General features: G+C 46.4%; 1 protein-coding gene across 4 annotated transcripts in view; it reads right to left on the bottom strand.

Moving 5' to 3' along the window:
• MCF2 (MCF.2 cell line derived transforming sequence) overlaps positions 1-15,196 on the bottom strand; it is an 81,958-nt gene that overhangs the window by 40,974 nt on the left and 25,788 nt on the right. For 3 of the 4 annotated variants that reach the window (XM_079962663.1, XM_079962662.1, XM_079962665.1), the window contains 3 exons: positions 14,325-14,415; positions 1,824-1,943; positions 749-865 (listed from right to left, as the gene is read on the bottom strand). In XM_079962663.1, the coding sequence (XP_079818789.1) occupies positions 749-865; positions 1,824-1,943; positions 14,325-14,415 (328 nt within the window). Of the gene's footprint in view, positions 1-748; positions 866-1,823; positions 1,944-10,656; positions 11,043-14,324; positions 14,416-15,196 lie in introns of those variants that run through there. The other variant, XM_079962664.1, reaches the window with a different exon arrangement.

Below are 15,196 nucleotides of genomic sequence, written 5' to 3'. Positions count from 1 at the left end.
TGCAAGGACTGAAGTTCACCACAGCTCTGTGGCAGAGCAATTTACTTTGCATGCAGAACACTCCAGGTTACATCCCAGGGATCTCCAGTTAAAAGGGATCTAGTAGTCCCTTCTCTCTCCAGGACCCTGAGAAGCTGCTGGCAGCCAGAGTACTAACATGGGTAGCCAACATGCTGCACTCCAGATATTAGTAGACTCCAGCTCCCATCATCTCTGACTAGTGCCCTTGCTGAGGCTGGTGGGCACTGGTGGGAGCTGGAGTCCTGGATGGTAACTTCATGAATTTCCCATTGCATGGTCCAGAATTACCCAAGGAATGTTATAATTTTGCATATATGCTAAAGCCTGTGGCACCTACTCTCTCCACTTGCCAATGCTGCATACCTCTTTGCCTCCCCCTCCATGACCAAACCCCCTCCCTTGAATCTTTACCTCTGTTCCCTATTCCTCACAGCTTGCACCAAGCCCATTGCCCTAACACCCACCCCTGTCTCCTCAAGCTCCACCCCCTTTTAAAGGGGGGAGGCATTTCACACTTTTACTTGCTAAACCACTGTGTGAAGGGCCTCCCCTCTCTGTTAAACCTTGCTGCGGGCATGCATAGCCACTCTCCTGGGTGTACCTGCAGTTCCTCACACCACAGTTGACATGGCATGTGAAATGCAGAGCATGATGACACCTTACATTTTTATGTATATAAGAAGATATTACACACACATTTACAACAGCATTAATGGGAGGAACATACTGTTCTGAAGATGACCCATTCGCTATGGCAATACTCCAAGGTGCCCCCAAATTCAGGTGTTAACTGCTTTTCATCAATGTATGTCAGCAAGTCACTGACCGAACTCAGCATTACAACCTGGGGGAAGAGAAAAGGGGGAAATAGACCTGTAGCTTAATATTCACAGGGTTAGATTCCTGATTCTGCAGGAGTCATTTCACTGCCAGCACATGTATTCATTTAATCAGCTTTGCAATTAGCCAACCCCAGCCCCAAAACCAAAAATTCCAGAGCCCAGGGTCACCCAATGAAGCTGTTTCATGAACACAAGCATTTTTATGTGCATTTTGCCTTCGTAGATGCATTTTTGTGCACAATACTTGGCTGGAAAACTACATTTCCAAATTTGGAGAACTGCAAAGTTCGAAGGGTGGCTATGTTTCAGTTTGCACCCTCCTCCTTCCTCCTACCCAAAGCTGACTCCGGCTCAAGGTAGAATGCATGCATTGCAAGCCCAAGCCCAAGGTTTCTCTCCTTTAGAAGAGGCAGAGCCCAATGACAGAGCCATACAGATCAGGCAGGCAGGCAGGCTCGCCACACTCTCTTTGGGGAAGCAATCTGCAATATGGGACACAATTGTGTGATAGAGAAAAAACGTACTGTTCAGAGCATTCTCACTCAGAAAAACTCTGAGCTCCAGATGTATCCCAACTTTAAAGCTATAATTCAGGGGTGCAGGAGCCTGCAGCCCTCCAGATATTGTTGAACTACAACTCCCATCCTCCATGATCATTGGGCAGGCTTCCAGGGGCTGATGCGAGTTGGGAGCCCCACCCCTTCGCCAGATAAATGCCTGCCAGAGCTTTTAAATATGAATGGATTTAACACTTCACCTCCATTTTTAGCATCATCTTCTAAAGCCCATAAAATGCTCAAGGCTGGTGTTTTGTACTTGTGTGTGTGATTGTCATTTGTATTCACTTTCATTTTAAACAAATGCATTGCAGCTGAACAACAACAGGGAAGGAAAATTCCCTGCAGGTAAAGCTGCAGAGTACAAAAGACAGGGGTGATGCTGTGGCAGCAGGTGAGATACCGGCAGTTTGAGCAGGAAGTCCTCTTGGCTAAACCGAAATCCAATGTCGGTGAAAGTGCGCTGGAAGAATCCTGTGGGGCGCAGGACCATCACTAGGTGCAAGTTGCCGGGAAATGAGGCCTGTGGGGGGAGAAACCAGAGAGCCAGTATTACACACAGAGAGTTCTCCACTATTGAAAGGAAAGTCAGTTTAGAAAATCAGCAATGACGTTAACCTCCTGTTTTTCCAGCAATATGGCTGCAAACTTTGATACTGTTTTGTGTTTGTGCTTATTAAGGAGTCCAAGGTGGTTCTCCTGCTCCCCGTTCCATCCTCACAACAAGTCTGTGAGGTAGCTTAGGCTGAGATGACTGGCCCAAGGTCACCCAATGAGCTTCATTGGCTGAGTGGGGATTTGAACCCTGGGTCTCCCAAGTCATAGTCCAGCACTCTAGCCATTACACCACACCCTGCCTTTCCATACCAGGAGGTGTTTCTGGAGGGAGCATGGAAAGTGAGCGAACGACACAAAACCATATTCAAAAATTATTTTTGAAGGGAGTAGAAAGGATGCTCCCATCCTTTCTTGTGAGGGGCCGTTGAGCAAGAGCAGTGGCTTAGGAGCAGAGCATCTGCTTTGCATGGAGAATGTCCCAGGTGAAATCCCAGGCATCTCTAGGTAGGGTTGGGCAGGTCCCCTGCCTGAAACTCTTGATAGCCACTTACAGTCAGCAGACACAATACTGACCTGAATGCACCAATGGTTTCAACTCAGTTTAAGGCAGTTTCCTGTGCTCCTTATTCAGAACCATGAGGAATAGAATACTACTTTGTTGTTGTTAGAAGTGCCATATCTCGGTGGGACATCTGCTTTGCATGCAGAAGGTCCCAGGTTTAACCCCTGGAACACACCATTGTTGTCAAACAGAGGCTGAGCAAGTTCAGCCGGAAGAACTGGGATGTTTTCCGCTACTGCTGCCTTCTCCCAGCATCTGCAGCCTCAGGCAGCAGTCTTGTTCTGCCTAATGATAGAGCCAGCCCTACTGATCCCAAGTCATTTAAGTTTTTGGAAAAGATAAGAACCAGCAAGTTGAATTATCCCCTGTAAGCTAACCAGCAGTAGCCAGCACAGTTTGTATGAGAGTACTTCCATGTAGGAATGAGACTGGCAGCCATTAAAACTATTCGCCACCGGAATTTCCCTTCTCCAGACATTTGCGAGGGATTGAGACATTTGCAGCAGTGTGATACTGTTCCTTGTGTCTTGCTGATGCTAGTTGCTCTCAGGGAAAACCCGAGAAGAAGACACAGGCTGGTGTTTGCAGCAGACTCTACGTGCATCCCATAGCCACCTAGTTCCAGTCTTATTCCGCCCAATATGGAATAATCAATAGCCCCTTGAAATAGACACATGCCAAATTTTTTGGCACCTGATCCTTGCAGTGTTACCAATGCCCTTCACCAGCCATTTTTTAAACCGCTTTCAGGTATGAGGAGAGAAATTTGATATCAGACATGGCCCTCAGCAGTCACAGCAGGAGAGAGGAAGAGAACAAACATCCTCAAATAGTCATGGAAGTTAGGGAACAGTTCTCCAAAGATTCGTTGCAAGAATATCAATCACATCCTGTAAATTGTTGTATAGGACTTGTTTATCCCACCCTTTCTTTCCAGGAGCCTGTGGTTATCTCTTATGAACACAGAAGGGGTCCATAAACTTGCCACCTGGAGGTGTGTAATAACCAGGGTAAGCAATGTCACCAATAAATTATCCTGCCATATTGCTAACAAAATTATTACAGTAATGGATTCCTGGTGTCTGCAACTTAAAAAAATGCATACAGATTCAATCTGTACAATATTGCACTACACATACTGCATTGGAATATACTATTCCACGCAATGAGACGTGTGGCCCAAATGCAACATGTTCCCAAGAGCTATTTTTAAGATAAGCTTAAAATAATAAATGAATGCAAACTGATTGCCAAAACTCTGGCCTGAATGAAGCCAGCAGGAAGACTTCCAGGGACCAAGAACTGGCTCTTGAAACAAGGGCAAACTGCTCAGTAGCTTGCGATTTCATAGATCAAACCCAGCAGAAATCAAACCCAGCAAAGACTTTGTGCTCATTGAATGCAATGCCCATTGGTAATGCAATGTATGTGAGTGTGGACCACAGGATAGTTTCCTCCAAATTCAATGAGCCCCCAAACAGAATGCCACCACCACCCATTTCCATTGGAACTCATAAGCATATTTACTCAGGGGAAAAAATCCCACTGAGTTCAATGGGACTTACTCCTAGGTAAGCTGTGTAGTGAAGGCTAGTCCATTAGGGCAAACAGGGCCCTGCCCCCACTAAGCTCATTCTTCGGGATGCATACATGGGATCTGCAGCAAAATGTTGCAGCATAGAAGAGCTTCTGCTCAAGGTTCCAGGCAGCCCACAACTCACAAGAGTCTGGCAGCATTCCAGGTCCACTGAGCATGTTTCAGTTTGCATCAGGCTTATGGTCACCCCAACCGTCTTGTGAATTGAGTGGAGCTATTGATAATGGAACTGGCCCCATAGTCTGAACATAGGAAATAGACGGAATAGTAAATAGTTTGCTATTCTCATGCATGCAAAGATGGTTTGGTGCTTGCTGCACTTTGCACCTTCTCTTCTCTTTCCTTCGCCAGTATTACCGTAGTCTTCTGTGTATAACACACCCCAGTGTATAAGACTCGAAATTAGGGGAATGGGGGAAGATTGCCCAGAGTTATTAAGCTTTTGGGGAGGACTGACCAGACATGTTGAGCTTTTTTGTGGGGGGGGGTTGGCCGAAGTTGTAGAGTTTTTTTGGGGGGTTGCCGATAATCACTCACCCACATGACCACCACTGCCAATCGTAAGCTTATTATCTTGCAGCGTCTGGAAAACTAAGAATTATCCAAACTCACAAGAGTCCACTCAGTGTGTTTCTGTGTGAGTCCCTGTTCTGGGCATGCCATGGAATAATGGGCTCAGGCTGAACCTCAGTGGCCAGAGTGACAGAATGCTAAATCACACTTGATGCAGAGAGGTGGGAAAGTATCACCCACCCACCATTCCAGGGAGAACAGCAGCAGTGACTCATGCAGCAGGCTTTTCTGCAAGTGATTCCTTTCAGACTTAAAGACATGCAGTTTATTTGTTAGCAGTTGGCTTGCATCACTCTTTCCTGGCTCACCATTTCTAAATGAACAGCCCTAATGAGACTTGGCCCTCGCTGAATTGTCAAAAAGAAATATAGCCCTTCCTTACAAGTACGTCCTCCTCATCATATTATATCCTTACTACCTTAAATCTGCTCCTGAACACCTAGAGCGAGGGAGGGGGCGGAATGGTGAGCTCCTTCTTTTTTAAAACCTTTTTTTCCTAACCTTACATAAGCAAATCTGTTTCATTCAGATCCCCCGTGCCATCCCCCACAATGGCTCTCCTGGGGACTTTTTTAATGCAATCCTGCCTTTTTCTGCAGCCTTTGACTATGAGGAGGGTTTGAGCTCAAGCACGGCTAACCTCCAGCAATGAGAATGATAAGCGCAGCATTTGTACAAACTTGATCGTTCAGTGTGGCAACGCCTACAACTTTGGAACTCGCTGCCTATTGAGATCAAGCAGGAGCCTTCATTGTATTCTCTTCAGAGCCTGCTAAAAACATTCCTGTTTAGTCAAGCCTACCCAGATGCTGCAAAAGTTCAGGTGATTTTAATCTGTTTTAGTATTTTAACTTTTATATGTTTTAAAGTAAGGTTGCAATTTTTTCTTGATTTTACTGTTTTATCTTTTGTAAACCATTTTGAGGCTTTTTTCCTTTTTACTATATATATATATATATATATATATATATATATGCCCCCCCAATATAAATTTTATGAAATCAATAAATAAGTACATTTAGCTATCCCTCACCCATCCCTTTCAGATAATACATATGTGAAATCTTCAACCATGATCTAAAGAACTACCACCTCCCAGATGGGGGGGGGATCACCAAGGTGGGGGGGCTCTGCTCTGGAATCCACTCCCCCTAAAAAGAGGATCTGGTAAAATGGAAAAGAGGCTGATTCTAACATTGATGAAGACACATTTGGCAATGCAGATAAAGTTGGCTGCTTCTAAATCCCTTTTTAAACCAACGGGAGAAAGTTTTGCACCTGGTCAGCTTTTGTCCTCTTGCATTTTAAACTGGAATAAAAACACTTTAATATTACCACAAACCTACTTTTTTATTTTTAAAAGTAGTCCCAAACAAAATGTTGGCTCTTAAACCAATTCTGTTTGCAGCATTCTCAGAGACCAGCCAGCAAAATTATTTTATCGGCAGGCCTCCTGTGGAACTGAACCTACAAACAGCCTTACTGAAAGGGTCAATTCAAAAGGTCTACCTGTTCCCCACAGTGGCCAACCAGATGCCTCTGAGAACCCCACAAGCAGGGCATGGAGGCAACAACCCACCCTTGCTTTCTGTCCCCAGAGCCTGGTACTCAAAGGTATACTGCATCTGAGCATGGGGGCTCTATTTAGCCTGAGATAACCAACATAGAGAATTCAGGAACACAAGAAGGGACCTTAAAAATGTGGGGATAAGTCAAATCCATGGGTGAAGAAGAGATCTACCAATGGTATTAACTAATTTACTTGTGAGATACAGTATGCCCACTTCGACCTGCAGAACTGGCACCATTGAAGGGGTCTCATAATTCTCATTCCACAGTTACAAGAAACTAATCACTTTGTGGGCAGCACCTAAACTTTGGAACTCCCTGCCTATTGACATAAGCAGGTGCCTTCACTGCACTCCTTGCAGCACCTGCTTAAAACACCTGGTAAATCTACCCAGACATGAAAAAACTTACATGCATTTCAATCTCTTTTTAGTTTTAGTTTAGTTTAATTATTTGTTTCCAACTGGGGGTTTCTAACTGATAATTTTAATATTTCTGGTATACTGCTTAGAGGTTTTATTTCAGTCAAGCAGTATATAAATTTAATTACATTAAAAGAACCTGTGGCAGCTAAATAGAAACTCCTTGTTCAGCAGCAGTCTACGTGATAACAGGGGCACCAACAAGAGAAGCCTATTGCCAAAGCCATCTGTTTGGCAATGTCTGGAGGTCAGTATGTTGGACTACAAGCAAGACTAGCTAGCAAGTCCAGTGGTCAGGGATGATGGGGATTGTAGTCTGAAAACAGTTGGAGACCTGAGCTTGGGAAACACTGGACTAGATGCTGGGTCTTTGGTGCAATCCAGAAGGGCTTTTCCTGCATTTTTACAAGACTGGAGAGGACAGGAAGAAATATTGGTGTCTTGTGGTCATTGCAGGGCAGAAGGCAAGGAGCCCAGCAGCAAGTCTGCATTCAGACTCAGGGATTATTGCATTAGTTTTCCTTCTGCTCCATTTCCCAATATTCCTTTTACACCACACTATCTGTTGCAGGTGGACGCAGGTGGCGCTGTGGGTTAAAGCCTCAGCGCCTAGGACTTGCCGATCGAAAGGTTGGCGGTTTGAATCCCTGCGGCGGGGTGCGCTCCCGCTGCTCGGTCCCAGCGCCTGCCAACCTAGCAGTTCGAAAGCACCTCCGGGTGCAAGTAGATAAATAGGGACCGCTTACCAGCGGGAAGGTAAACGGCGTTTCCGTGTGCGGCTCTGGCTCGCCAGAGCAGCGATGTCACGCTGGCCACGTGACCCGGAAGTGTCTCCGGACAGCGCTGGCCCCTGGCCTCTTAAGTGAGATGGGCGCACAACCCCAGAGTCTGTCAAGACTGGCCCGTACGGGCAGGGGTACCTTTACCTTTACCTTTTATCTGATGCATTGTGACTTTTTGACTGATATATTGCCATGTACCATGCTATATTTCATGCACATCAGTGTGCGTGGTGTGATGCAACAGCAGATATCACCAGATATGTTGCCACCACCCAGTATGCACATGAGTGCTTCTGTCCTCCCTCCTTGCAAATGGCAAGGAAGAAGTCTGCACTGGAACACCAGCCCAAACTTCATCACATGGCATGACCTATGAAAACAGTGGGAAAACTGTGGTGCAAAAATTCCCACGATTTTCCAGGTTAATGTGGTTGAAAACAGATTTTTTTTCCCTGGAAGCAATTAGCATGGAAACAAGCACTAAATACCTGCTACATTTTCAGAAGTGGCTGTTATATCACATGGAAAATCTCCTAGAATGCAGTAATTATCAGGTAAGAAAATGTCAGGGAAATGGAACAAAGGGGCTGTCTAAAAACAGCCTGTGAAGGCAGAGCCAATGACAGACAGGGACAACTCATTCTAGTTTAGTCCCCATCCTCTTCCCTGCTGAGTTCTGCAAGGGCAACACTGAAGCTAAACAGGCGGAAGCTGAATAGCAGTTTTAAGCAGAGGTGTGCCTAGGGGCTAAACAAGGGCACAGCCTGGGGGTGCAAAAATTGTGCCTCTCCACTCTGGAGTGGCTAGGAGCTCGCCCATCCACTGCAGGCAATTCCTCCGCTGCTTTGGGCAACCAGGCGAGGTGCCTCTTCAAGTGCAAGGGAGCCTAGACCAGGTAGTTTGGGGCTGGCTCAGGGCAGGTTGAGGTTGGTGGGTGGGCAGTGCCTCCTTTGCAAGTTCTACTGGGCAGAACAGGGAACTCTGGCTTCCAATTCAGACTAGAACCGAGCAGGGGTGGAGGCCTTGCAGTCCTCCATGGGCAAGTTGAACTACAACTCCCATTAGTCCCGGATAGCACAGGCAGGGGTGGTGGGAGTTGAAACAACATCCAGCAACATTTGGAGTGCCACAGGTTCCCAGCCTCTAGCTTAGAGCACCCCTGCAGGAAGGAGAAAACGGAGTCAGCCTGGCACCACATCAACCTTACATAACAAATTGTCCCTGTAGCCTATGGCAGACTCTGATTTTCCTTCCTAAAAAGCAGTAGGAGTCAGCCAATCCCATTGAGATTAACCAGAAGCACAACCTGCAAACTCTTCCAGGTGGATAGCTTTTCTTGGAGCAAAACCAAACAAGAGCATTCTGGCTCCTTAAAAGACTTAACAGAATTAATTGGTGTGTAAGATTTTGTGGGGTCAAGCCCACTTCGTCAGTTGCATCTTCACCCATCTGGAAAAGTCGGTTTGGACTCCACGAAAACGCATGCCTTAATAAATCCTGTGAAGTCTTTTAAGGTGCCAAACTGAAAAGCTGAAGCAGTTTAAAGTGGAAATTGATTGATGACTCAAGAAGTCGTGGCTTGTCCCCGCTTCGGACAGGGCTGAGAAAAGGGTGACTCTCCAGACATTGCTGGGATTCTAGCTCCCAATCATCCCTGACCATTGACTGCACTAGGGCGAAGCTGACGGGAGTTGGAGTCTAACAACATATGGGAGGCCACAGGCTTCGCAGCCATGGCTCAAAGTCCTGGCCATTGCAGAAGTTAACTTTTCCACATGTGCAAAAACCAGAGCCTAACAGAGCTAAAGAAATCAAGGTGCCAAGGCTACCCCACAACATTCTAGAAGGCTGGGTACGGTTGTGCAGCAAGGACATCTTCAAATCCCCCATTTCAAGGTGGGGGTGGGGGCTTGCGAAACCTCTATTCTCATCCCAAGTATTCCCCCACTCCACTTGGCACACTACACATCACCAAAGCTCTCCCTATACTTGCTGAATGTTGATTTAGTTTGCAAGGGTCAGTAGCAGACCCTTCAAATGGCAGCGGCGTCCTGTGCAATGGCAAAAATTGGCGCCTCCCTCCCGCTTCTCGCCTTCCATTCTACATCAAAGTTGTGGCATCTCCTGCAGTGCCCCCAAGGCTCTTCACCCAGTTTGACTGAACTGGTTGCACTCCCCTAAATCCACCTGTGCAAGAGTCTTGTCTGGCACTGGCTAATCTAAAGCAGGGACATGTCAATAAACTGACCATCATAGTTCTCCCTCCCTCTCTCTCTCTCTCTCTCTCTCTCTCTCTAAAGTACAAACGAGCCCCAAAACACATATTGTAGAAGTTTTTCACTTATATGATGGAATTGACTGAATTTGCAGAATAGATGAGCAATATTTGCTCTACAGATAGGCAGTATTGTTTCATTTTTGGAGGTGGGGGAGAAGCAGAATTGAAAGAGTACACTATGCTAGCACTTTGCATCCATGCACAAACACATTTGCATGCATGTGTGGTAGAACTGGCCAGCATAAGTTTTAGGGAGCCAGAAGAACATGAATCTGTACAGGCTAACAGAAGAGTTCAAAGGAGTTCCCCCCTCCCTCTGCAAAAATGCTAAAAATTAGGAACAATTGTTTTATTAAGTGCAGGTAAAAGATCAGGGCTGTCCCTGACAGACGGGAAAATGTTCAAGGCTAGCATTCTAGGAATAGCTAATTTCAAAAAGCATGGCCTATTTCTTTACAGGCCCCACAGGAGGCTCCACAAAGAACAAAATATTTCTGCCTTATTTCCTCTTTCTGCCTGCTAAGACCAAGGAATATATATATATATGCATGATGCATTTGTATGATGCAATAAAGGGGTTCTGAAGTCCCCCACATCTCTCAGACAGAGACACCCAGACTTAGGAGCTCTGTTTAAAAGTGGTGCCAACCTTGCTTCATCAGTGTGGACAGGTGTTCTGGACAATTACGGAAAACACAGTAAATACTGCCCAAACATCATCCTTTCCCTCGCCCCCCCCCCTTTCATTTTCCAAGCGCTGTGTTCAGCAGTTTGTCCTAGAATGCTGCACTGCTAAGCTAGGCTGGATGCTAGTGCTGCATCAAGGCTGCATCTGAACTTAGAAATCTGCTTTGCAAAAAAAAAGAGAAAGACTGCAGGCAGACAGAGTCCTTACCGCATTCCTTCTCCCCCTCATCTTGCCTCCTGGGGGATTCGCCTCGGCCATCTCCCTTGCAAGACAGGAACTGGCTACCTTGCCCAAATGTCAATGCGGCATCAGTGAAATAAGACCCGTGGATCTCGTGAGGTGTTTAAAAATCGCCGGGGGTAGCCGGCCGCCTGCACTGCTGCTTCTCTTCGTGCCAAGGCATCGCTGCACAGAACACACAGAGCAGCCTCCTCACTCATGTCAGTTGCACGGGTGGCGTTGATACATGTTCCCATAATCTATTCATTCCCAAACGCAAAACTGACTGGCAGATGACCTGGTCCTCTCCTCTGGCTAAAGCAGAGCAGGCAAGGGTGCCAAAACTATGAATGGCTGTTGGCTGTGCTAGCCAGCAAGAAAGGTGGGGGGGGAGTGCGAGGAGAGACTCAGTGGCCAAGAACAGCTATAGATTTTTAAGGTGGAATGCGGAAGTTTGAAGACCTATATATTGTCATTTATAGCTCACAGCAGCAACACACTCTGGAGCAGTGTTAAGACTCTAACGAGCATCCTTTCTGGTGTTTCCCACCCTCCCTCAAAGATTTCCCGCAGATGAGAAACAAATAATGCTTTGATGGCTGATAGCTCCTGGACAACTAATACAGAGACATAGAGGGAGAGGAATAGGGACAGAGGGACCATTTGGTAACTTTGATATGGTCTCCATTTTTGCTGCTGGCTGCCACAGATGTGCCCTGGTGAAGAGAGCAGATCACATGCCCCCGAGGTGTTTTAGGCTAGTAGCCAGGATGGCTATGCTATCCTTCTAGTGCCAGATGTGCCATGCCTATGGATCCCAGGTTCTGGGAATCACAAGTAGGGGAGGAGTGCTGCTGTGCTCAGATTCTGCTTGCAGGCTTCCTATAAGGAGTATCCGGGTGGCCACTGTGAGAACAGGATGCTAGACAAGATTCTCCTTTGGCCTGATGCAGCAGAACTCTTCAAAAGTTCTATCAATACCTGCAACTTATATTTTATCAAGGGGACGCAGGTGGCGCTGTGAGTAAAACCACAGAGCCTAGGACTTGCCGATCAGAAGGCTGGCGGTTCAAATCCACGCGACAGGGTGAGGTCCCGTTGCTCAGTCCCAGCTCCTGCCAACCTAGCAGTTCGAAAGCACATCAAAGTGCAAGTAGATAAATAGGTAGCGCTCTGGCAGGAAGGTAAACGGCGTTTCCATGCGCTGCTCTGGTTCGCCAGAAGCGGCTTAGTCATGCTGGCCACATGACCCGGAAGCTGTACACCAGCTCCCTCGGCCAATAATGCAAGATGAGCGCCGCAACCCCAGAGTTGGTCACGACTGGTCAGATGCCCCCTTTACCTTTACCTATGTTCTATCAATAGCTACAGTGTGTTAGTTTAAACTATGGAACTTGATGCCACAAGATGCAGGGAAGGGCAGCAACCTAGACACCTTTAAAGGGGGGGCAGTCAAAATAATGGAGAAAAAGGCTATCAATGGCCACAATGGCTATGTTATACAATCCATTGTCAGATGCTGCTGTTGTTGGCATCCATCCGTCCTGAGATGGTTGTGGCTGCAGAGATGGGTGACCTTTCCAGGGCACAACACTGGGCAGTGCGTATGGAGGTCCTGGGCTGCCCAGATGATGAGACCCCTCCTCTCAGCCTTGCTGATGTGGTCCAAAGGAAAGCAGAGCAATACATTTGGCACCAGCTTGGCTGCAGGAGTTGCCAGAAAGAGGTATACAAGGCGCCATCCAACCATCTTAGGGACTGCACTATGGATTTGCATAGGGTTTACTCCTGAGCCTTTTCTTCTCCCAAAGATATCATGCAAGGCAGCGTCATGGACTGGCTGGATGCAGAGGGGTGGTGGGAGGCACCATCTGGGGAAGCCCTAAGGGAAGAAGGCTCAGAGGGATTGGCGGTGGGATGGTGATGAGTAGTCAGAAGGAGAAGAGGGAGCAGATTGTGAAGAGGTGTCACAAGCTGAAGAGATAACAGGGTTTAGTGAGCAGGAAGAGTCTGTGGCAGACAGCAGCCCATAATCAGAAGCAGAAGCAGAAGCAGAAGCAAGGGCCAAGTGGCAGAGATGAGGCAGGCTGGTGAGGAAGCCTGGGTGTCTCCCCATCCTGCAGTGACCAGCTCCCCTCTCTTCTGGTCTTCCAGAATCCAAAGAGGTGTTAAGAGGGAGGATCAAAGAAAGGTAAGACGAAGGAGTCTCAGATTGCTTGGGAAGGAAACAGGGGAGGAGAACTGTGGGAGGGCAGGGACCTTCGGTCCTTGCAACTGCCTCATTGGGGTAAGAACTACCGGGATGAGTTGTTTTGCTCACTAGGTCTGGCCTCCTGGGCTCTTTGGTTTATTTTCATTTTTCATTTCACTTTTAGTTTGTAATACCGCCTTTCTATATTACTATGCACGTGGCGGTTTACAAGCTGAAGAAACAATAAAATAGACAGCAAAGATCACATACATAATAACAATCTGATCCAATAAAAGAAAGCCACAATAATTTTAAAATAAACAACTTATATCAAATAAAGCAATTTTCAATAATCCATTAGAATATAATAGTAAACAGTAAAATTAAATATCCACAAATAATAACACTTATCAGTTACAATAAAGAATTACTAGATGATAATAAATAAAAACCACAGCAAATCACAATGCATAAAATACCACAAAACATGCAAAACCATGTAAAAGAATCAAACTGAGAAACAAGCTCATACAACTTATAAAATGGTGTGTGTTTTTTAATTTCCCCGAACTTCTCTTATTTGAATAAAGAGTTAACTTCACTTGCCACTGTGTGAGTTATTGCTGACTTACTCGTGACACCCGCCCTGACCGGCAGCGGGTGTGGAATTTTCCTTGAGGTTTACTTCCAAAGCCTTTCTAAAAAGGTGAGTCTTGTCATCTGGACAGCCCAGGACCCCCCAAACACACCGCTCAGTTCTCATTTCCCAGAAATGATCCAGGAGGATACTATGGCCAATGGTATCAAGTGCTGAAGAGAGATCAAGGTCACACTCCCCCTGCCCTATTTTCTGCAAAGGTTATACTGGCAAAACCTATTGGTGTTTCGCAACTTTCCGACTAGTTGCAGGACCTTAGCCAGACCTAGCAGAGTATACGCAGTCCACGGAAGCAATTGGCAACTTGGCTGCAGACAGGATGGACAAAGCAGGAACCAGGAACCAAACACCTAGGCCTTCTCCCCCAATGATGGTCAGCCCCCCAACTCCCCTTTCCCTGCCCAACACCTCTGGAATTGGGGAACCAGTCCTCAGAACTGTCCCCAGGTCATACCCTCTTTAGCATCCTCCTCCAATGATTTTGCCTGGCTGGAATGTGTAATAGAACTGTGGTAACGCTACTTCTTTACCTGGATGGAGGGTGTCTTGAGAAGTGTGTGTGAGAGAGTGACAGCATGTTTGTTTGTGTGTGCACAAACCTCTGGCTTCTGCCTGGCCGAAATGCAACCTGCTCTCCTGGTAAGAGTCACAGCCATTGGTCCACCCACTTCTGCCTCTAGCCCTGCCTATTTCTGGCTCCCCCCACCACTGGCGTTTGTCCCCTGGAAGGTTACCCACAAAGGAATTATGGTCCTTGGGCAGATAATGACACTCCCCTTGTGCCCACCCCACCACAGAAGAACTTACTGCTATTCTTTGCAGAGTCATTTTGACCGACGTCCATGTATCCAACCTTCTGTCCAGGATTAGGATAAATTTGGTGTCCAATTCACGTTGGCTGGAACATAAGAAAATCAAATAAAGAAGAAGCAGGGAACAGAGCTGTGCTGTTCACATCCTCACCAAAAGTTCACAACTGGACTTCCTTAGATCCAGGACCTTCCTACGTTCTTTTTCCCAAAAAAAATAAAATGGCTTTCAATACACAAACATCCATTCCTACTGTGGGTTAAAAGCTCACCCTTGAAAAGTCACACTGACAGGGCATGTCAGCTGAAGGTTTCTATAGTCGTGCACCACCCAGGTCCACCAGGAATATGGATGGGCAAATCTGACAAACCGAGTGTCTCATTTTTCCAGTTCTTAAGTTCAGTTCTCCACATATCCAAATCAGGTTACAAATGTTGTTCTTTTTAAAATCCTGGACCCTACAATTGGCTAGGGAGGCCTTTTTGCAGTGCTGCCACTGAGGGCTGCCCCACTGGTGCAGAACCGTGACACAGCCTTTACAGGAGTGGCCCCCTGGTTGTGGAATGCCTTCACTAGTGAAGTGCACCTGTCTTCATCATGATCAACTTTCAGGAGGAATTTGAAAGCATTCCTGTTCACCTAGGAGGCTGAAGAATCCTATCCCTTGCAACCCAAAGATCATTGGATGGAACAGTGTTTTTAACTGCTAATATGGTTTAAAATGAAACAGCTTTTAGATGCTCGTAACTGTAATTGTTCTTAGAATGCTTTTAATTACATTATAATGCTTTTGTTTTTACATCTGTCTGCTGCGCAAGGCTCTTTTGACAGAAAGGGCAGGATATAAGTTTAGTATAAAAAAAAATCAA

This window comes from Podarcis cretensis (genome assembly GCF_951804945.1).
Source record: "Podarcis cretensis genome assembly, chromosome: Z".
Taxonomy (NCBI): Eukaryota; Metazoa; Chordata; class Lepidosauria; order Squamata; family Lacertidae; genus Podarcis; species Podarcis cretensis.
This window is presented reverse-complemented; position numbering and strand designations above follow the sequence as displayed.